General features: G+C 50.5%; 1 protein-coding gene across 1 annotated transcript in view; it reads right to left on the bottom strand.

Annotated features, from left to right (window-relative positions):
- The window catches only part of RTEL1 (regulator of telomere elongation helicase 1), a 47,209-nt gene that overhangs the window by 1,354 nt on the left and 24,187 nt on the right, over nucleotides 1-21,668 (bottom strand). The window contains exons 21-32 of the mRNA XM_054391878.1: nucleotides 19,862-19,939; nucleotides 18,403-18,546; nucleotides 17,068-17,183; nucleotides 15,310-15,433; nucleotides 14,099-14,252; nucleotides 12,471-12,625; nucleotides 9,553-9,618; nucleotides 7,299-7,506; nucleotides 6,041-6,181; nucleotides 5,035-5,169; nucleotides 2,876-2,992; nucleotides 1,239-1,478 (exon numbers count right to left, since the gene is read on the bottom strand). Of these exons, the coding sequence (XP_054247853.1) occupies nucleotides 1,239-1,478; nucleotides 2,876-2,992; nucleotides 5,035-5,169; nucleotides 6,041-6,181; nucleotides 7,299-7,506; nucleotides 9,553-9,618; nucleotides 12,471-12,625; nucleotides 14,099-14,252; nucleotides 15,310-15,433; nucleotides 17,068-17,183; nucleotides 18,403-18,546; nucleotides 19,862-19,939 (1,678 nt within the window). The remainder of the gene's footprint in view (nucleotides 1-1,238; nucleotides 1,479-2,875; nucleotides 2,993-5,034; nucleotides 5,170-6,040; nucleotides 6,182-7,298; nucleotides 7,507-9,552; nucleotides 9,619-12,470; nucleotides 12,626-14,098; nucleotides 14,253-15,309; nucleotides 15,434-17,067; nucleotides 17,184-18,402; nucleotides 18,547-19,861; nucleotides 19,940-21,668) is intronic.

The following is a 21,668-nucleotide window of genomic DNA, read 5'->3' as shown; positions in this document are numbered from 1 at the left end:
GGAGCTGCCTATTTGTTCCTTTTTTTTTTTAAACAGATTTCAGACTCTGAAAGCTTGTAGCTTCCTAAATTCCTCCACCTTTCCACCCTGTGATTAAAGCCATGAAAGGAAGAAACCCCTTAAGAAGTCTGAGAACAGAAACATCACCCTGAAGTTCCTAGAAGGAAGACATGAATGACAAGGACACTAAATCAGGCCACAATTCCATAATCATTCCCAGGTAATGCTCTGCAGAAGAAGAGTGAATCAAAAATCTCATTGGCTCAGCCCCAAATCTGGATGGGACCCAAGGGCTTTCTCCCCAAAATCTGGATGGGATCTAAGATCTCAGCACCCACAGAGTAATCAATGGAGCCAAGCTCCACAGTCAGCACTGACTTTTCTACAAAGCAATCACTTGGAGTAACTGAGGAGGCAAAGAAAGGTGCTGAACCCATCTGGCTGAAGGTTAGGACTGGAACTGCTAAGGTCTCCTCCACTGAAACCCTCACATAGTTTCTAACTAACTGGGCAGAGAGAACATTTTCTAATCCTGGCTTCTTTTTTTTTTTTTTGCTTCCAATGAATATTCATTCAACAAACTTTTCCTGCTGCTCCATTTATCTCTCCAAAGATGGGAGATGAACTTTGCCAGTGGTCAAAGTTTATCCTAGAAGTGGTGAATTTGCAAACTAGTGAGCAGTGACCTCACACTTCACTCTGCTGAGACCTCACCTGGAGCACTGTGCCCAGCTCTGGAGCCCTCATCACAGGAAGGACATGGACCTGATGGAAAGGGTCCAGAGGAGACCAAGAAAATGCTTAGGGGCTGGGGCAGATCTGCTATGAGGACAGGCTGAGGGAGCTGGGGGTGTTCAGCCTGGAGAAGAGAAGGCTCCAGGCACACCTCAGAGCAGCCTGACAGTAGCTGAAGGGCTACAAGAAGGCTGCAGAGGGACTGTGTGCAAAGGCCTGCAGGGACAGGAGCAGGGGCAGTGGTTTGAAATGAGAGCAGAGCAGATTGAGATTGGATGTGAGGAACAAGTTGTGCAGCAGGAGGCTGCTGGAACACTGCAACAGGTTGCCCGGGAGAAGGCTGTGAGCAAGCTGCTCTGGTGGAGGATGTCCCTGCTGAGTGCAGGGGGTTGGGTTGGGTGAGCTTCGGAGGTCCCTTCCAACCCATCCTAGGATTCTACAAGGTCCCAGCACCTACACCTCCTTTTAAATGGCATCAAACCCATTTGAAAATCCTCCCTTACTTCGTAGGAGATGAAAGTCCTCTGGCCTCTCCGTGGTGAGGGCTACGATCACTGGCACCATGGCATCATAGTTGTCTGTCGTCTTGTAAGCCAGCAAGGCTTCCCAGAACTGGCTGTAGCTGCCTGGGGGCAAAGCCCTTTTCACCTCACTGAGATATGCAGAGCTGAGCCCCTCCTGGTGATCTCTCCTCGAGCTTGAAGCTTTCTCAGTGTCTTTGGGAGCTCCAGCAGCACTCTGCCCTGAGGGGCAAAAGCACACACATCAGCAGGGGCTGAGCCCCTTGGTTACAGCTTCTCTGTCCATTTAGAAGGAGACTCCTGGACCTTAGTTTCCTTTCAGTGGAAAGAAGCAGCAGTTGGTGGGGTTTTTTTTTGGTGAAAATCAATCTGGTGGACCTCAGGAGGAAATCATTTGGTGGTGCTTTGAAAAGACACAAAAGAACAGCAAAGGAAACCAAAAGGAACAACACAGCTTGAAAAGTTTTTAAAGCCTTCCTGGAAACAGCCTTGCCTTGTCCATGTTTTTTTTTCTTTGAAAGAGAAAGGCTTAGCTCCTGATGATTCTTTACCCTTTAAAGAAAGGCTGCTAAGCTGCCTAACTATCATTTCCTTGTGAGGAACACAGAAAATCCCCCAGCTCTTCTCAGGAAGATCTGCAGTGAAATCATAACTGAGCCTTTGACTTGGTAAGGTAAACAGAGGACACTGAGATCAGAGGGACAGGCCCAGGGCTACGTGCAGTGGGGGGAAGCTGTTTGCTGCAGCAAGGGCAGGCTGTCCACAGCAGCACCACCACAACAGGAACTGTTCCCTTCTTCATACCTGTTCCCTTCTTCAGACCTGCACTCATGTGGACTTCATCTAGATCTGTACTCCCTCAGTGGCTCTTTCCTGAGCCTTAGATAAACAGGAAGGTTTGTGCTTAGCTCAATCTTTCCCCTCTTGACACTGGCCAGGTCAGTGCCCAGGGCAAGCTTCCACCTTCAGCTGCTTGCTGTCATATCCACCTGGATTTAGTTTATTGGATTTGTGTCTTGTTCTGTATAACCCTTCCTGAAAATGAGGGATATGAAGCTGCTGGAGAGGGTCCAGAGGAGGCCACAAAGATGATCAGAGGGCTGGAGAATCTCTCCTCTGAAGACAGGCTGGGAGAGGTGGTGCTGTTCAGCCTGAAGAGAAGGCTCTGGGGAGCCCTTAGAGCTGCATTTTAGTATCTGAAGAGAACCTACAGGCAGGCTGGGGAGGGACTGTTCACAAGGGCCTGTGGGGATAGGATGAGGAGCAATGGTTTGAAACTGGAGCAGGGTAGATGGAAGTTGGACATCAGGAGGAAGTTCTGCACAATGAGGGTGGTGGAACACTGGAACAGGCTGCCCAGGGAGTTGGGGGAGACTCTATCCCTGGAAACATTCAAGATCAGCCTTGATGTGGCCCTGGGCAGCCTGATCCAGTTGGAGATGTTCCTGCTGACTGCAGGGGGGTTGGACAAATCTGTCAGTCTGATCACCATCACCCCCACAGTCAGGCACTGGGCTAGGGGAACACAACCAAAGCTGTTCCCAGCAGAACCCAGAGTCAGTGATAAATTAAACCATTGATTCCCCTGGCACTGCAGTTGGATTTACCATGGAGAGTACCTGCACTCTGCAGCCCTGTTGCCAAGTGGGACTGGCCTTGGTTCATGTGGAGCCCAGGATTCAGGTGGGCACAGGAGTCCTTTGAGAATGCAGTTCTCCTCCTCCTGCATCTTCTTCCTGTGGAATCAACCCAGTCTGTTAGCAGTGAGCCCAGGGAAGAATGGACACTAAGTTGTATTTCAGAAGGTGTCACTCCAGGCTGAAATCCCCTGAGGGTGGAGATGATTTCTCTAAGATGCTTTGGGGTTTTTAGGACACCACTGCCCCAGGGTTTCACATCATTGCCCTCTATTCACAACCCTGGCAGCACTCTTTGGGTACCAAAGAGTTGAGGCCCCATGCCTGGAGCTATTCAAGGTGAGGCTGGAGGAGGCTGTGAGCAAGTTGCTCTAGTGGAAGATGTCCCTGCTGAGTGCAGGGAGCTTGGACCTTTGCAGGTCCCTTCCAACCCAAACCATTCTGTGATTCTCTGATCTCAAACTGCCCACACTCAGCACTAAAAGCAGCTCCTCACTTCTTCTCTTGGTTAGGTTCTTCCTATCTTGCTGCAGGAAGCTGTGCTCAGGTTTGTAGCCCCAACTCAGTCCAGTCAGACTGCAACAGGCTTCAGCAAACTGATTTTTGTGTTGAGGTCAAGCAAGCTGGTAAAAATCTTTCAGTGGAGAGAGGGAAAGGAGGAGAAAAAAAAAAGTCAGTGAGTGCAGAACAGATAATAAATGCCACAGAAAGCTGCAGATGGCAGGACTTCAATGTTAGGTGCAAGGGAGATACAGAAGTGCAGCTCCATAGCTTAAAACCTAAGTGTTGTTAGCTAATAGCTGTACAGGAAGCACACTGAGTAGTTACACAGAGGTCAGTCAGCAGGCAAGCCCCCAGCACCAGGAGGAGTAGCAAGTAACAACTAAGTGTTCCACTGGAAATCTGACCTGGTTTACTTTGTGGTGAAACAGCTACTTGCAGCAAGAAGTCCTGAGCTACCTCAAACACCATGAGGTCAAAGCACCTGCAGGGTTGATCCTTTAGATAACTGACCAGCTGCTAATTTCCCTCCTCAGCTTCCTGCCTTGCCAGAAGATGCTTGAAGCAAAAGCTTCTCCAATGAACTTGAGAGGTTTTGACTCCCTGCTACTTTTAACAGCTGAGATTTTGGCCTTCATTTGGAAGTTGAAATTTTCTTTATTGATAGGGTAAGCTCAGCAAACTGGGAAACAAGGCTTTGGCTACTGGCAGTATTGACTGCTCACCCTGAGCTGCCCACTCCTTAACTTCAGAATTAACCTTAAACCATGTACCAGATGAGTAACACTGTGAGTAGGTAAGTCCTCCCAGAAAAGCCTTCCCATTTGCTCAATGAGTTGAAAGGGAAACAAAAACTGACAAAAAACTCTTTAGTCAGAAGGAATGTTGGTGGGAGGCCAGTTCCTGTTGTTGAAAGGCAAGCAAACACCACTGACACCAGGAAACTAGCCCAGAGCAGCCTTACTCACCAGTGGTTAAGTATTAAACTGCTCTGCATGTTCTGTCTACTCAGCTCCTGCTCAAAGACTGAGCCCTTCTGAAGGGATCTGTCCAGCTCACACCACCACACTCTGCATCTCACCTCCTGGATCACAGGGAAGCAGCTTCAATTTAGCCAAAGTCTGACATAACCGTACTGCCATGGAATGTGCTTTTGTCAGGCCTGGCAAGAAGCAAGCTGAAGGATGAAGGGGAGCTACAGGAAAACAGGGGAGGGACTGTTCAGAAGGGCCTGTGGGGATAGGATGAGGAGCAATGGTTTGAAACTGGAGCAGGGTAGATGATAGTTGGACATCAGGAGGATTTCTTCGCTATCAGGATGGTGAAATATAGGAACAGGCTGCCCAGGGAGGTGGGGGAGACCTCATCCCTGGAAACATTCAAGGTCAGCCTTGATGTGGCCCTGGGCAGCCTGATCCAGTTGGAGATATTCCTGCTGACTGCAGGGGGGTTGGACAAGATGCCCTTGGAGGGACCCTTCCAACCCTGTGCCATCTGTCAGTCTGATCACCATCACCCCCACAGCCAGGCACTGGGCTAGGGGAACACAACCAAAGCTGTTCCCAGCAGAACCCAGAGTCAGTGATAAATTAAACCATGGATTCCCCTGGCACTGCAGTTGGATTTACCATGGAGAGTACCTGCACTCTGCAGCCCTGTTGCCAAGTGGGACTGGCCTTGGTTCATGTGGAGCCCAGGATTCAGGTGGGCACAGGAGTCCTTTGAGAATGCAGCTCTCTCCTCCCTGGGTTCCCTTTGGGTGGAATCACCACAGGCTGGTACCAGTGAGTTTGGGGCAGAACAGACACAGAAAGCTGCATTTCAAAAGGTGTCATTCCAGGCTGAAATCCCCTGAAGGTGTAGATGATTTCCCTAGGATGCTTTGGGTTTTTTAGGACACCACTGTCCCAAGGTGTCACATCATTGCCCTCTATTCACAACCCTGGCAGCACTCTGTGGGTACCAAAGATGACACAGTTCAAACCCACAGAGCAGCTCCATGAATTCAGGAGAGCTGTAAAATCCCCATCTGAAATAAAATTGCATCATGCTAACTATGCAGCAATCACTGCTGAGGCATCTGCAGATGCTCCTGGACAGGCAAAGAAAAGGATCATGAGAGCAGGGTCATGAGGGGATGAGAACAAAGACTTAGCTCAGTATTGACTAAACAAAACTGCCTCCCATCCTTGGATTTCTACATATGAGATGCAACTTGGCTCTACAATTGGGTAATGTCCATGCTGGAGGAGAACAGGCTCCAGGGCACACCTCAGAGCAGCCTGACAGTAGCTGAAGGGCTACAAGAAGGCTGCAGAGGGACTGTGTGCAAAGGCCTGCAGGGACAGCAGCAGGGGCAAGGGTTTGAAATGAGAGCAGAGCAGATTGAGAGTGGATGTGAGGAACAAGTTGTGCAGCAGGAGGCTGCTGGAACACTGCCACAGGTTGCCCAGGGAGGGAACTGAGGCCCCATGCCTGGAGTTGTTCAGGGTGAGGCTGGAGAAGGCTGTGAGCAAGCTGCTCTGGTGGAGGATGTCTCTGCTGAGTGCAGGGGGCTGGGCTGGGTGACCTTTGGAGGTCCCTTCCAACCCAAACCATTCTGTGATCTTAAACTGCCCACACTCTGCACTAAAAGCAGCTCCTCACCTCCTTCCTTGGCTAACATCTCCCTCTCTTCTTGATGCAGGAGGCTGTGCTCAGGTTTGTAGCCACAACCCAGTCCAGTCAGACTGCAACAGGCTTCATCAAACTGCTTTTTGTGTTGAGGTCGAACAAACTGGTAAAAATCTTTCAGTGGAGAGACAAAGGAGAAAAGAAGGGGGGAAAAAAAGTAAGTCAGTCCAGAACAAGTGATCAATGCCACAGAAAGCTGCAGATGGCAAGACTTCAATCTTAGGTGCAAGGGAGATACAGAAGTGCAGCTCAGTAACTTGAAGTCTAAGTGCTGTTAGCTAATACAAGCAGCACACTGAGTAAGCACCAACTGCTCTGCATGTTCTCTACACTTCGTTCCTGCTCCAAGACTGAGCCCTTCTGAAGGGATCTGTCCACACCACCACACTCTGGATCTCACCTCCTGGATCACAGGGAAGCAGCTTTCGCTTTAGCCAAAGTTTGGCATAACCAAACTGCCATGGAATGTGCTTTTGTCAGGCCTGGCAAGAAGCAAGCTCAAGGATGAAGGAGAGCTACAGGAAGGCTGGGGAGGGACTGTTCAGAAGGGCCTGTGGGGATAGGATGAAGTTTGAAGCTAGAGCAGGGCAGATTTAGGTTGGACATTAGGAGGATTTCTTTGCTACCAGGGTGGTGAAATACTGCAGTAGGTTGCCCAGGGATGTGGTGGAGGCCCCTGGAAACATTCAAGGACAAGCCTGATGGAGCTCTGAGCAACCTGATCTAGTTGGGGATTAGATACATCCCTGTTGACTGCAGGGAGGTTGGACAAGATGACCCTTGTGTCCCTCCAACCCAGTGCAATCAGTGGATCTGTGATAATCAGACTGACGATTTTCTGTGATCTGGGGACATAAAGTGAGGAACATTCATGTTGATCAGCCTGACTGATCTGCACTTCAAATCTTATTCATAGATTCACAGAATGGGTTGGGTTGGAAGGGACCTTCAAGCTCCTCCAGTTCCAACCCCTGCCATGGGCAGGGACACCTCCCACCAGCCCAGGCTGCTCAAAGTCTCATCCAGCCTGGCCTTGAACACCTCCAGGGAGGGGGCAGCCACAGCCTCCCTGGGCAACCTGTGCCAGTGTCTCACCACCCTCACTGTAATGAACTTCTTCCAAATCTACCTTCCTCAAGCTTCAATCCATCTGGAAGCTTCCCTCTGAAATGCCCAAGGCTGCCCAACAGCCAAAAGCCACATCCCCAAGGCAGCAGAGAAGTCACCATACCTCGTAACAAGGAATGCCTGCTTGCATCCTCTGCAAAGAGAGAGGCCAGCTGAGCCAGCATGGCATCAAAGTCATTTGTCACCTTGTAGTTCTGAAGAACCCTAGAGAAGAACCGAAAGTTCTGTTGGCTGAGGGTCTCCTTCACTGCAGCAATGTAGAAGGCAGCTCGGGTCTTGGGGTCACTCCGCTCTGGGGTCCTCTGGGCTTGCTGTGAACACAGAGAGACCTCTCAGGGAGGAGCAGGCCTTGAGTCACTCCCCTGGGATTCCACCAGCACACACACCACAGCTCTCTGGGCAGCCTGCTGCAGGGCTCTGCACCCTCACACCAAGCAAGTTGCTCCTCATGGATCCTCCTGGCTTCCACTTTGTGCCCACTGCCCCTTGGCCTGTCCCTGGGCACCACTGAGCAGAGCCTGGCCCCAGCCTCTTGCCCCCCACAGCTCCTTTAGCTCTTGCTGAGCATTGCTCACCTCCCCTCTGGGGCTTCTTCTCCAAGCTCATCAGCCCCAGGGCTCTCACAGAGATGCTTCAGTCCCTCCTCAGCATCTCTGTAGCCCCTTGAACACAAACTATTGTCAGGTGTCTTCACTAGCAAAGGGGCACCCCCTGAGGCACCAGCCTGCTGTTAACACCCCCAGCTGATGGTTGGATCTCTTCCTAAACAGAATCACAGCAACATTCAGCTTGGAAAAGCCTCTCAGGACCACCAAGTCCAACCCAGAACCCTACTCTACAAGGGTCACCCCTAAGGCATATCCCCAAGCACCACATCTAAATGACTTTTAAACACCTCCAGGGTTGGTGACTCAACCACCTCCCTGGGCAGCACATTCCAATCCCTGACCACTCTTGCTGGGAAAAATGTTCTCCTAATGTCCAGCCTAAACCTACCCAGTGGCAGCAGGAGGCCATTCCCTCTTGTTCTATCACAAATTACCTGTGAGAAGAGACCAGCAGCAGCCTCTCCACAACCTCCTTTCAGGTAGTTGTAGAGAGCCAGGAGGTTTCCCCTCAGCCTCCTCTGTTTCACACTAACCATCCCCAGCTCCTTCAGAGGCTGCCCTTGGGAGGCTGAGAAGACAGCACCTTGGACACCTACTGCCACACCATCACCTACAGGAGGCTCAGCAACCTCTGGTGACTCTTCAGCAGCTCCCTGCACCCCAAGGCAAAGCAAGGATGCACCAAGTGCTAACAGAACACACAGCAGTGGCACACCAAGGGTGGGTCAGGGGGTGGCTGCTCACCCAGACCATGGGAGGCTCTCCCAGCAGCTGGACTAGATGATGGTTGGAAGTCCCACCCCACTGAACTGTTCTATTCTAATCCAGAAGGCAGCAAATGGTCTCCTGAGATGCATGAAGAAGAGTGTGGCCAGCAGGGCAAGGGAGGTTCTCCTCCCCCTCTACTCTTCCCTGCTGAGGCCACACTGAAGTATTGTGTCCAGCTCTGGGTTGCCCAGGTCAGCAGGGACAGGAATACACTGCAGTGTCCAACACAGGATGCTGAAGGGACTGGAACATCTCTGTGAGGAATAAAGACTGAGACCTGGGGCTGTTGAGCCTGGAGAAGAGCAGCCTGAGAGGAGACCTTATTGATGACTATAAATATCTGAAGAGTTGGGGCCAGGAGGAAGAGCCAGGCTCTTATCAGGGGTGTCCTGTGATAGGACAAGGGGCAATGGACACAAACTGGAACTCAGGAGCTTCCAGCTCAGCAGCAGGAGAAAATTCTTTACTGCAAGGATGCTGGAGCCATGGAGCCGGCTGCCCAGAGAGGCTGTGGAGCCTCCTTCCCTGCAGACTTTCAAGGCCCACCTGGATGTGCTCCTGTGTGACCTGCCCTGGGTGACCCTGCTTTGGCAGGGGGGTTGGACTGGATGATCTCCAGAGGTCCCTTCCAAGCCCCCCCTGCTGGGATCCTATGAGTAACCACCCACCACCCCTGGCCAAGGGGAGAAGATGAGCACAAGGCAGTCAGTGCCAGAAGAAAATCATCTCCTAGTCCTCCCTGGACCTGTGTTTGGTTGGACCTGTGCCTTTTTGGATTTGCAGTGCCTAGATTTGAGAAAGAGCATGACAGGAAATAGATTTCAGATGTGCACTGATGAAGATTCACCATTTGGAGGGGAAAAAACACCCCACAATTAATGTAATTGCTTGGCATCAACTTCTGTCGGTCTGGGAATTTGCAATTCAAATGAAAGTAGCCTAGAGATCACAGGGATGGCACAACCAGAGGACAACACATACTGCATTGCTGACAAGCTTGATCTTCTTCCTTCCTCCTTTCTGCTCCTCTCTTGATAGAAGTTGTGCCTGTGAAGGTTAAAAGAAAAAAAGAAGAAAGCTCCATAACCCCCCCCTTGCTTTTCACAGGCAGTGCCCATTCCATGGAGCCATTGCCAGTGGTCACCTTTGGTCACTCAGTTTGTGACACCACTTAAAGGGTCAAATCAGTTAACCTCAGTTATTGCAACAGAGTCTGGGGTGCCTGGGGAGGTAAATCACTCCCAGGACAGTTCAGAGAGAGCAAAGCAGAGGAAATTAAAGACAAAGTTGGTCTTGAGGGTGCAGATTCAGGTTAAGTGGTTGAGGGAGACCCTGGCAGTGTGCACGTTCCTCTGTGTGACTGATGCCCCTCAAGTCCCTTGACTTTCCTGCCTGGAAGTGCTGCTCTTCTGAATTCTACCAGGCTTGTGGGAAGGGAATCCTGAGCAGCCTTGTGGAGAACAGCCAGGATGAGACAGCAGCAGGAACACTCATGGCTTGATGAGCTCTTCAGCATCTCCCATTCCCAGTAACAAAGTATTGCAAGTGCACTGCTCTGACTGGGAATATTGGACAACACTCCAAGAGGGAAGTGAGGAGGCATCATGGAGTGGAATTGCTTAATAGCAGAGCCTCCAAGATTAGAGCAAGCCAGCATCAACCACATTAAAACCAAGTTACCTAAGGAGGAACTGTGAGACAGCCCCCAGCTGCCACTTGGTTACTCCATACCCATTGAGAAAGCAAAGATGTGATTTATTTCTTTGCTCTTGCCCAACAGAAGAATTTTACAGCAAGTATGTGACTAGCAGTGCCTGCACAGGATAGAAACAGGAGGGAAATCCAACAGCTCCCTCATGACTTCTACAACATCTGCTCAGGGTGATGAGGCTTCAGTGTCAAATTAACTACAACTAAACCAACAGCAGCAAAAACAAACAAAAGCCTCAAGTTTGCCAAGGTTGTGGCGTCAGCTGCTGAGCCTCAGAAGCACAACCTTCAGTGCACTCAGAATCCTGCAAGGACATCAAATTCCAGACAAGCCTGGCCATGACTTCAGCTCACATTTAAGTCTCTTATTTAAGCACCATGGAACAGAATGAAGAATTGGAATAGGATCAGCAAGTCCTAGATTCACAGCATGGGTTGGGTTGGAAGGGACCTTGAAGCTCACCTAGTTCCAAGCCCATGCCATGGGCAGCCCAGGCTGCTCAAGGCCTCATCCAACCTGGGTGGGGAAGGGGCAGCCACAACCTCCCTGGGCAACCTTGATACATGTAGGAAGTCAGAGAAATGATCAAAACCATCTTCATCATGGACAGTGCAAAGGCACCACCTTGAATAGCATAATCCAGGAGACCTCCATAGCTCAGAGAAACCAAACCAGAGGAAATCAGAGACGCAGTGATGAAGGGGAACTGTCTGCTGCTTTGTGATTTTGAGGTGACAAAGGCTCCTTTGAAATCTCAGCTTGACAGGGTGCTGGACCATCTCATTTCAGTTCTACAATGACCTGGAAAGGTTGGACCAGATGATCCTTGAGATCCCTTCCAAGCTGGCATTCTGTGATTCTTTTCCACCCTAAACAAATTTCAGAATGACAGCAGCACCAAACAGAAAGCAGAGGCAGAGCTGCCTCACTGCCCAGCCACTGGAGCCATCAACCTGTCCCAGTTCAGGGGTGCTGAGCTCCCCCAAAGCAGTGCAGCTGGGTTCCCATGTCCCTGGAGATGTGCCAGGCCTTCCAAAGAAAAGTTCTGGTGTCTGTGCCACAGTGGCCCATGGATGATGGAGTTAAATTCCCCAACCAGCTGCACAAAAGGTAAAATTTCTTCTTCCTGATCGTTTCTCCAGGTTTGTACATCCCCTGTGTTTCTCCTCCACCTCCCTTAGGCCTCAGATATTCCCCCAGATGTTCTTTGCATCTCCACCCTCCCCCTCAGGCACTCTTCTCTCCGCTCAGGTATGCTGCAGTGGGCGTTCCTGGAGTCCACACACCATTCCTCAGCCAAACTGAGTCTGCAAGCCAGCAATAAAGGAGTCCTGCTGATCGCAGCCAGGTACAGGAGCCAGCCCAGCACCAAGTGGGGTTTGGGGAAAGCAGAAACACCACCTCATCACTGCTGGAACTAAAAATGCCAACCCAAGAGGAAAGAAAAAGCAGCACAGCAGCAGCTTTGTTGAGCTAAATGCAACAGTGGAGTTTCTGGTTCAGATAAGATTCTAAAGACCTGCAACACATTCTCTGAGGCAAATCTAAAGATTGTCATCTCCAAGTGAGAGATTCCTAATGGATAAAACCCTCTCTCCACCCACACGTGATGACAGATTTCACCCTGGAGGAATTGTCATCTGTCAACCTCCTCTGAGAGCTCTTTGCTCTCCAGACAGCACTTCCAGGAACCTGGGTGGTCAGCAGCTATGGACCTGTTGGTCAGCTACTGGAATGTGGCAGGGAACCCTCCGATGAAGCTTCAAGAGGACAAGCAGTTCCCAGGGAGGTGTCCCTGGAAGGGAGTTGAACTGCTGCTGTTAAACCAACAAAGGGACTTCACCAGGACTTGTGGTGCTAGGATGAGAGCAATGGCTTTGAGCTGCAAAAGCAGAGATTGAGACTGGAGATGAGGAAGAAATTCTTTGTGGTGAGACACTGGAACAGGTTGCCCAGGGAGGTTGTGGCTGTCCTCTCCCTGGAGATATTCAGGGCCAGGCTGGATGAGGCCTTGAGCAATCTGGGCTGGTGGGAGGTGTCCCTGCCCATGGCAGGGGGCTGGAACTGGATGACCTTCAAAGTCCCTTCCAACCCAACCCATTCTGTGAATCTATGAACCCCCAACCTCATTTTACTTCAGAGCCTGCAATTCTCACTGAGAAGCAGCAGCTGTTCCCTACACCATTACCTCCTCCTCTCCTGGCAAGTCATCTCCTTCGTCTGCATCTTCACTGCTCTTCTCATTGTGCTCCAAGGCATCCAAGAGCCCAACACACTTCCTTCTAGGTGAGAAGAGTTCTTCTTCATACTCCATGCACAGGCTGGATGCTTCATCTCCATTTACTGGCATCAAAGCATAAGACAGAGGACAAATGAAACACTCCACAACTCTTCTCTTGCATTTTCTTTGCTTTAGTATTGCTTCAAAACCTTCCAATCCACAAAGGTCTGCTGGTCTACTTAATCTTCCACACATTCCAAAATTGCATTATTTGGACTGAGTAAGAAGATTACTTTGGCTCACAACTGCCTACATTGCTCAAGAATTTTTTACCACAACCTGGTGGACTTCTCAAACTTTCCCTGAAGTGATTTTTAGCATCAAAATTGCTTTTGGGTCAACAAACGGAAAGTGTTCCTGCAACAGTTGTCTGTGTTTAACTACTCCAGCTTTATGGAATTCCCCCAGACTGAGCTCTTCTGTTTAAGAGATTCCAGTGGGAAATTGGGACTGATTCTGGGATTCTGCCTGCAGAACAAAGGTGACAGCAAGGTTGGACTGAATGATCTTTGAGATCTCTTTCAACCAGACACATTCTGTGATTGTGTGACCTCACCTGGAGTGCTGCATCTAGTTCTGGAGCCCTCACACACAGGAAGGGCATGAAGCTGATGGAGAGGGTTCAGAGGAGGCCATGAAAATGATCAGGGGATTGGAGAACCTCTGCCTGAGGACAGGCTGAGGGAGCTGGGGGTGTTCAGCCTGGAGAAGAGAAGGCTCCAGGCACACCTCAGAGCAGCCTGACAGTAGCTGCAAGGGCTACAAGAAGGCTGCAGAGGGACTGTGTGCAAAGGCCTGCAGGGACAGGAGCAGGGGCAAGGGTTTGAAATGAGAGCAGAGCAGATTGAGAGTGGATGTGAGGAACAAGTTGTGCAGCAGGAGGCTGCTGGAACACTGCAACAGGTTGCCCAGGGAGGGAGCTGAGGCCCCATCTCTGGCTGTATGATGTGGCATCACTCTCACACTCAGCCCTAACTGGTGTGGAATCAGTTTTCAACACAACTTCATTGTTCTGCTCCAAACCAGCAAGCAATCCAGAGCAGAACTCATTCTGCAAGCTGCTCTGAGGTGAGAAACACTCAACTCCCATGCAGCAGCTAACCTCAGGCTTGATGGTCCAAGGTCCCTGCCCTCCTGCTGTTTCCTTGTCAGATTACTCTGTAGAAGTTATTTATACAAGGGGTGGAAAGAGGACATGGGAAAGTCAGTGCCAGTCAGAAACAGACTTCCAATTCTTAGACTAAAGATATTCCCCTGAACTCCTCCCTTCTGCAGGACACTTTCAGACCCCATCCTTGCTCTGTGTTTGCAACTGGTTCCCTCATCACAGGATCCCAGAATATTAGGAGCTGGAAGGGACCTCTAGAGATCATCTATTCATTTTCTACTGCCAAGTTACATCCCTTCTCATCTGACTTTTACTCCAGTCTTTGAGCTCTGCCTTGTCTCTGTCCCATTCCTGCCTCTAGTCTCTTGCCACTCTCCTTTTTAGGTTCTGCTTCAAAACAAACCCAGTGATCTCTGGGAGGCCTCACCCTTTTTTCTCCTCTTCAAACTGGGAACATGGTCATCCAGGTTTTTGGCTTTCTGCAGGGAGAGGATCTGCTCAGATGAAGTGGATGGTTCTGTGCTGCTCTCGTCCAGTGAATCAGCAGAGCTGGAGGGACGCTGTAGCAGGGGTGGGGGCATCTGCAAGGAGGTTACAACAGTAAGCAAAAGCTGCTCTTCCCCTCCACTGTGTAACCAGAAATCTCAGCAACAACCCAAAGACATCCCCTTTCACCCCAAAAAAGCCTTGATAGCATGGCTGTTCTGCATTCTGGATGTGGGCAAGCTGGAGCAGAGGAGGTGCCACAGGAACAGAAGGGAAAACTTTGTCACTCAGAGGGTGCTGGAGACTGTGGAGTCTCCTTCTCTGGAGACATTCAAAACCTGCCTGGATGTGTTCCTGTGCGACCTGCCCTGGGTGATCCTGGCAGAGGGTTGGACTGGATGATCTTTGGAGGTCCCTTCTAACCCCTAACATTCTGTGGTTCTGGGATATCTTATATCAAGGGACTGCTACTGAAAGAGCTCTTGAGTCATAGAATCATGGACTGGTTTGGGTTGGAAGGGACCTTTAATGCTAAGAAAAAAGCCACGTGAGTAAAGAGGAGCCAGTGAGGAACTGGATTAAGAGCTGAAGGGTTTGTCTCACTCTTTAAACCCATCCAGATTCAAGGGTTTGATGAATTCTTCCCCCCCCCCCCCCGAGAAAAGCTTTTTGATGCTGCCATCAGCTGCAGTTATTTGCACATCAGCCACTGAAAGTTGTGTTTACTTATAAGGAGCTGGAAGTTATTTTTGTGATCTAATTTAATGAGCTGTCCCACATGACACCACATCCTGTCCCAGCTGCCTCCTGGAAAGCCATGAGCCACAGCCCCTTTCCCGTAAAGCTTCCAGTATCCAGAAGTGACAACTGGCTTGGTCACATCTCTTACCTGGCCCAGGACTCCTACTTCCCAACACTAACAAATGTGAAAAAACCACAAACAAAAACCCAAACCAAACCAAGCAGAGCCCTGGAGCAGGCTGCCCAGAGAGGTTGTGGAGTCTCCTTCTCTGCAGAGCTTCCAACCCCCTCTGGCCGTTGTGCTCCTGGGCAAGCTGCTGTGGGTGCCCTGTTGGAACAGGGGGTTGGACTGGATGAGCTCCAGAGGTCCCTCCCAAGCCCAGCATGCTGAGATTTTGTGATCTCACTCACAGTTTCCTGAGCAACACGGAAGAAGGAAGAGACGCTCCGGACCGCGTGCCCGAAGTTCTCATAGACGTTCACATAGGGCCGGACCCAGGAGGGCAGCTTGCCTCTTATACCACCAGTTGTGAACCTGGGGAGGGAGGGAAAAGTGGAGAACCAGTTGCCAAGTTGGGCTAAGTGGATTCCACAGACACTGAACTAGAGCCCAAAAGACCAAGGGAAGAGCAGTAAGACAACAATAGGTCAAAGAGTGGAGGAAACACATGGTTTGGTGTCCTCACTCAGGGAAAAGGGCTTCAGAGATACCAAGAACCACACCAGCAGCCAGGTCTCCTCCTCCATCCCTAAAACCTTGAACTCTGCAACAACAACAGGAGAACTGTGAGCTGCTCACTGGACCCATTCAAACCTCCGCACTGGAGGCTACCACTTCAACTTGTTGCCTATTATCACAGAACTGTTCTGGCTGGAAGAGACCTTGAAGATCACAACCTCCAGCTGCTGACTCAGCACTGCCAGGGCACCACCAAACCATGGCCCTCAGCACCACCATCTGCAAACCTTTTAAATCCCTCCAGGGCTGGGGACTCCACCACTTCTCTGGGAAGTCTGGGTCAGGGCTTGACAACCCTCAAAGGGAACAAAAATTGTTCCTCATGTCCAACCTGAACCTCCCCTGGGGCAACTTGAGGCCACTTCCTCTTGTCCTGTCACTACACAGGTATCACTGCTGTATTAATATATTAATGGGTTGCAACCTAATACTAATACAAAACTAATAATGCAATAGGATATTAATCTCTTACATTAACACAGATTTTATTCTTTCAGCAATAGAATCCTTCCTCATTTTGCTGCTCCTCTCACAACCGCAGTGCTGGTGACTGCCTTCTCAAAATGAGAGATGCACAAATGCAAAGCCAGGAAATTACTAGCCCCTAATTTCCAGTAGCACTGCAAACATGAATTCAACCAACTGGCATCAATAGAAAATCCTAGAAGGTCAAGTTGGAAGGGACCCCAAGCATCATCTGGACCAACCTTCCCAGGTGATACTAGAGTTGAAATGAGCTGGCCCAGCACCCTGTCAAGCTGAGTTCTTAAAACTGGCCAATGTGAAGTCAAAAAGAAACCACGAATTTCCTTCTGCAGCTCCAAGACAGTATTTTGGGAGCAGAATAATCCAGTTACTTCCTGAATGTAGCATTTCTACAGCCTGTGAGATGAAATAATTGAGTGACTGACTATGAGCTGTGGCCTTCTCCAAGCAGTAACAGAGACATGGTTTAGTGGTGAACTTGGTAGAACAGGGTTCATAGCTCAAGGGTCTTTCCCAACCTGAATCATAGACTTGCTTTGGATGGCAAAGACCTTTAAGCTCATCCAGTCCAACCATTCCCTGACTCTACCAAGTCTGGTGCTAAACCATAGCCTTCAGCAGCACATCTCTGTGGCTTTTAAACTCCCCCAGGGATTGGGATTCAACCACCTCCCTGAGCAGCCTGTGCCAGTGGTTGAGAACCCTTCCAGTGAAGAAGTTTCTTCTAATGTCCAACTCAAACCTCCCCTGGTACAACTTGAGGCCCTTTCCTCTCATCACTGTGGGAAGAGACCAACCCCCACCTCACTCCAGCTTCCTGCCAGGGAGCTGTAGAGAGCCAGGTGATCTCTCTTCAGCCTCCTTTTCTATGTATACACAAACCACCAAGGCCCAGGTGAGGAGACAGATGTTGATGTGTTTATGCTCCAGAGCCAAGGCCTCACCTCTGGTCACAGAGGAAGATGGCACCATAGTCCTGGCGATGCCTGATCACCCTGCCGATGGCCTGGTTGACAGCACGGGAAGCCTGCTGGTTGTACCACTCCCAGCCAGACAAACACTGCAGGAGAAGAGAGGAACTGACGCTGCTGGCCAGGAACAATGGCCTCTGTGTGCTGCACAGCCATTGCTTCTTCAAAACAAATGAACACCCAACAAGATCATGGACTCAGTCAGGGTTGGAAGGGACCACAAAGATCATCCAGTTCCAACCCCCCTGCCATGGGCAGGGACACCTCACACTGGATCAGGCTGGCCAGAGCCTCATCCAGCCTGGCCTTAAACACCTCCAGGGATGGGGCCTCAACCACCTCCCTGGACAACCCATTCCAGGCTCTCACCACTCTCATGGGGAAGAACTTCTTCCTCACCTCCAGTCTGAATCTCCCCACTTCCAGCTTTGTTCCATTCCCCCCAGTCCTATCACTACCTGAGAGCCTAAAAAGTCCCTCCCCAGCTTTCTTGTAGCCCCCTTCAGATACTGGAAGGCCACAAGAAGGTCACCTCAGAGCCTTCTCTTCTCCAGACTGAACAGCCCCAACTCTTTCAGTCTGTCCTCATAAGAGAGGTGCTCCAGCCCTCTGCTCATCCTGGTGGCCCTTCTCTGGACACCTCCCAGCATGTCCATAGCCCTCTTGTAATAGGGGCTCCAGAACTGGACACAGTACTGGAGATCTACTGAGAAATCTGGATGCATGAAGAAAGGTCAAGGGAAGCTCTCCTTCCCCTCTCCTCTGCCCTAATGAGGTCAGACCTGGAGTATTGTGGCCAGTTCTGGGCTCCCCATTTCAAGAGAGACAGGGAACTACTGGACACAGTTCAGCAGAGGCTACAAAGCTGCTGAGGGGCCCCAGAGGGGATCTGAGCAATGTTCACCAAAAGCTAAAGGAGCTGTGGGGAGCAAGAGGCTGGGGCCAGACTCTGCTCAGTGGTGCCCAGGGACAGTACAATAGGCAATGGGCACAAAGTGGAAGCCAGGAGGTTCCATGAGGATAAAATTGTTTGGTGTGAAGGTGCAGAGCCCTGGAGCAGGTTGCCCAGGGAGGTTCTGGAGCCTCCTTCTCTGGAGAGCTTCCAACCCCTCCTGGCCATGCTGCTGTGGGTGCCCTGCTGGAGCAGGGGTTGGACTGGATGAGCTCCAGAGCTCCCTTCCAACCCCAACCATGCTGGGATTCTGTGATCTCTAAATACCAAGGAAAACCAACTACAGGTAGCCAAGAGGCAGAAACAACGACACAAACCTGCAAACAGCCAAGAGTGAAAAGCTGCCCAAGCATTACCTGTGCACCTGCAGCACTACTTCTCATTTCATCCAGGAACTGCATCTTCAGCACAACTCTGGGCTCCATCCGAGGGGGAAAGGGAAGCCCAGTGATGACAACTCCTCGCCCAGTGACGTCTGCAAAGTCCAAGCCTTCACTGGCCTGAAGAGAGGGAGGTTTCCATTAATCAACAGACTTTGGAGAGCCGTTTCAGCAGTTGTTGGTCTTTTTCTCTCCCTTAAATTAAATCAAGCAAGCAAGCAGAGCTGTGAAAGATGCTAGCAATAGTTTTACCTTGTTCTTCTGCTCTTATCACCAGGGCTTTAAACTCAGCCTTTCCCCTCTAGGAGGCCCTGGATAAAGCACACCCCAGCCAGCACTGCTAATGTAGATGTCTGATTCCTGGACAAGCATGAGTGAATTCAAAAGACATCTGAAGCATCAGCCAATATCTCTGATCAGTCCTTCAATACCTTCAAACATTAATAAGACCTAAGGAAGACACAGCAAACCTCTGCCACTAAACCACAGAATCATTTCAAAGGAATAATGGAAAGCTAGCAGAAACCTGCTGGAAGAGAGCTAGTTAGAGATCTTTGGACAATAAACCTCTTCTCAAACCCCTCCAGTTCTGCAGTCATGTCAGCAGCCCTGTGACCAGAGCAAAGCAAAGAGCTCATCCTTCAACCTCAAGTTACTGCAGAGCATGATCTCTCCACACTGTTCCTGGAAGGCCAGGGCTTACAGGCCTGAGAGTCCCACCCACAAACTGATAAATCTTTTCTTCTCTTATCCAACAACTGCTTTGGATACTGGGAATGAAGGTTCAAAAGAAGTTGAATCTCCTCTTCGCTTGCAATAAGCAGCAAAAGAAAAAGTAGCTCTAAGAGTAATTCAGGCTTTTGCAAGCATTTCCACTTATCATCAGCCTGTCAGCACTGGGGAAAGAAAATGAAAGGCCAACAGATGTGTCCAGAAGATCTGAAGTTAGTGGAGATGTTTTAAAGCTGAAGAATATTTATGGCTTTCAGCAGAGTTGTTCTACCAAGATTCATAACCACTGTTGCCTGCAGCTCTCCTCCCAGGCAGCTGCTCTCAGCCAGTGGGTGGAGTTTTCAGTGAGCAGCCAACAGGAGTTAGAAACTCATCTCCTTTTGGAGTATTCCTGGGAAGCCTGATCTAGTTGGAGGTGTCCCTACTGACTGTAGGGGGGTTTGACAAGATGACCTTTGAGGGTCCCTTCCAAACAGATGCAATCTGTGAACTCAAAGGTGTTTCCCTTCAATAAACCCAATAATGGGGCACACAGAAACCAGACAGAACTTGGAAAAGCCTTCAGGCCCTCCTACTTCTCTGGGGGGTTGTTTTTCCTCCATATAATTACAGTCAAACAACAGAAGTTGATTGAATTCAGAATTCCCCCCTCACTGTCCACTATATAATGAGATCTCAGATAAAAAAACCTCTCAGTCATTACCTTCCCTCGACACACTGCCAAGAAAGTAGCTCCAGTGGACTTAGGACAGACAATTTTATCATAGTAGGCATCCATCACCTAGAAGATAAAGTGGAAAGCTAAATTTGACTTGACACTGAGATTTTCACTCTTATCCTGGCAGAAACCTGGAAGGGGGGAGGAGCTTCACTCTTATCCTGGCAGAAACCTGGAAGGGGGGAGGAGCTTCACTCTTATCCTGGCAGAAACCTGGAAGGGGGGAGGAGCTTCACTCTTATCCTGGCAGAAACCTGGAAGGGGGGAGGAGCTTCACTCTTATCCTGGCAGAAACCTGGAAGGGGGGAGGAGCTTCACTCTTATCCTGGCAGAAACCTGGAAGGGGGAGGAGCTTCACTCTTATCCTGGCAGAAACCTGGAAGGGGGGAGGAGCTTCACTCTTATCCTGGCAGAAACCTGGAAGGGGGGAGGAGCTTCACTCTTATCCTGGCAGAAACCTGGAAGGGGGGAGGAGCTTCACTCTTATCCTGGCAGAAACCTGGAAGGGGGGAGGAGCTTCACTCTTATCCTGGCAGAAACCTGGAAGGGGGGAGGAGCTTCACTCTTATCCTGGCAGAAACCTGGAAGGGGGGAGGAGCTTCACTCTTATCCTGGCAGAAACCTGGAAGGGGGGAGGAGCTTCACTCTTATCCTGGCAGAAACCTGGAAGGGGGGAGGAGCTTCACTCTTATCCTGGCAGAAACCTGGAAGGGGGGAGGAGCTTCACTCTTATCCTGGCAGAAACCTGGAAGGGGGGAGGAGCTTCACTCTTATCCTGGCAGAAACCTGGAAGGGGGGAGGAGCTTCACTCTTATCCTGGCAGAAACCTGGAAGGGGGGAGGAGCTTCACTCTTATCCTGGCAGAAACCTGGAAGGGGGGAGGAGCTTCACTCTTATCCTGGCAGAAACCTGGAAGGGGGGAGGAGCTTCACTCTTATCCTGGCAGAAACCTGGAAGGGGGGAGGAGCTTCACTCTTATCCTGGCAGAAACCTGGAAGGGGGGAGGAGCTTCACTCTTATCCTGGCAGAAACCTGGAAGGGGGGAGGAGCTTCACTCTTATCCTGGCAGAAACCTGGAAGGGGGGAGGAGCTTCACTCTTATCCTGGCAGAAACCTGGAAGGGGGGAGGAGCTTCACTCTTATCCTGGCAGAAACCTGGAAGGGGGGAGGAGCTTCACTCTTATCCTGGCAGAAACCTGGAAGGGGGGAGGAGCTTCACTCTTATCCTGGCAGAAACCTGGAAGGGGGGAGGAGCTTCACTCTTATCCTGGCAGAAACCTGGAAGGGGGGAGGAGCTTCACTCTTATCCTGGCAGAAACCTGGAAGGGGGGAGGAGCTTCACTCTTATCCTGGCAGAAACCTGGAAGGGGGGAGGAGCTTCACTCTTATCCTGGCAGAAACCTGGAAGGGGGGAGGAGCTTCACTCTTATCCTGGCAGAAACCTGGAAGGGGGGAGGAGCTTCACTCTTATCCTGGCAGAAACCTGGAAGGGGGGAGGAGCTTCACTCTTATCCTGGCAGAAACCTGGAAGGGGGGAGGAGCTTCACTCTTATCCTGGCAGAAACCTGGAAGGGGGAGGAGCTTCACTCTTATCCTGGCAGAAACCTGGAAGGGGGGAGGAGCTTCACTCTTATCCTGGCAGAAACCTGGAAGGGGGGAGGAGCTTCACTCTTATCCTGGCAGAAACCTGGAAGGGGGGAGGAGCTTCACTCTTATCCTGGCAGAAACCTGGAAGGGGGGAGGAGCTTCACTCTTATCCTGGCAGAAACCTGGAAGGGGGGAGGAGCTTCAC

Source organism: Indicator indicator, chromosome 24 (genome assembly GCF_027791375.1).
Source record: "Indicator indicator isolate 239-I01 chromosome 24, UM_Iind_1.1, whole genome shotgun sequence".
NCBI lineage: Eukaryota > Metazoa > Chordata > Aves > Piciformes > Indicatoridae > Indicator > Indicator indicator.
The sequence above is the reverse complement of the archived record's forward strand: the minus strand, read 5'-3'. Positions and strand labels throughout refer to the sequence as shown.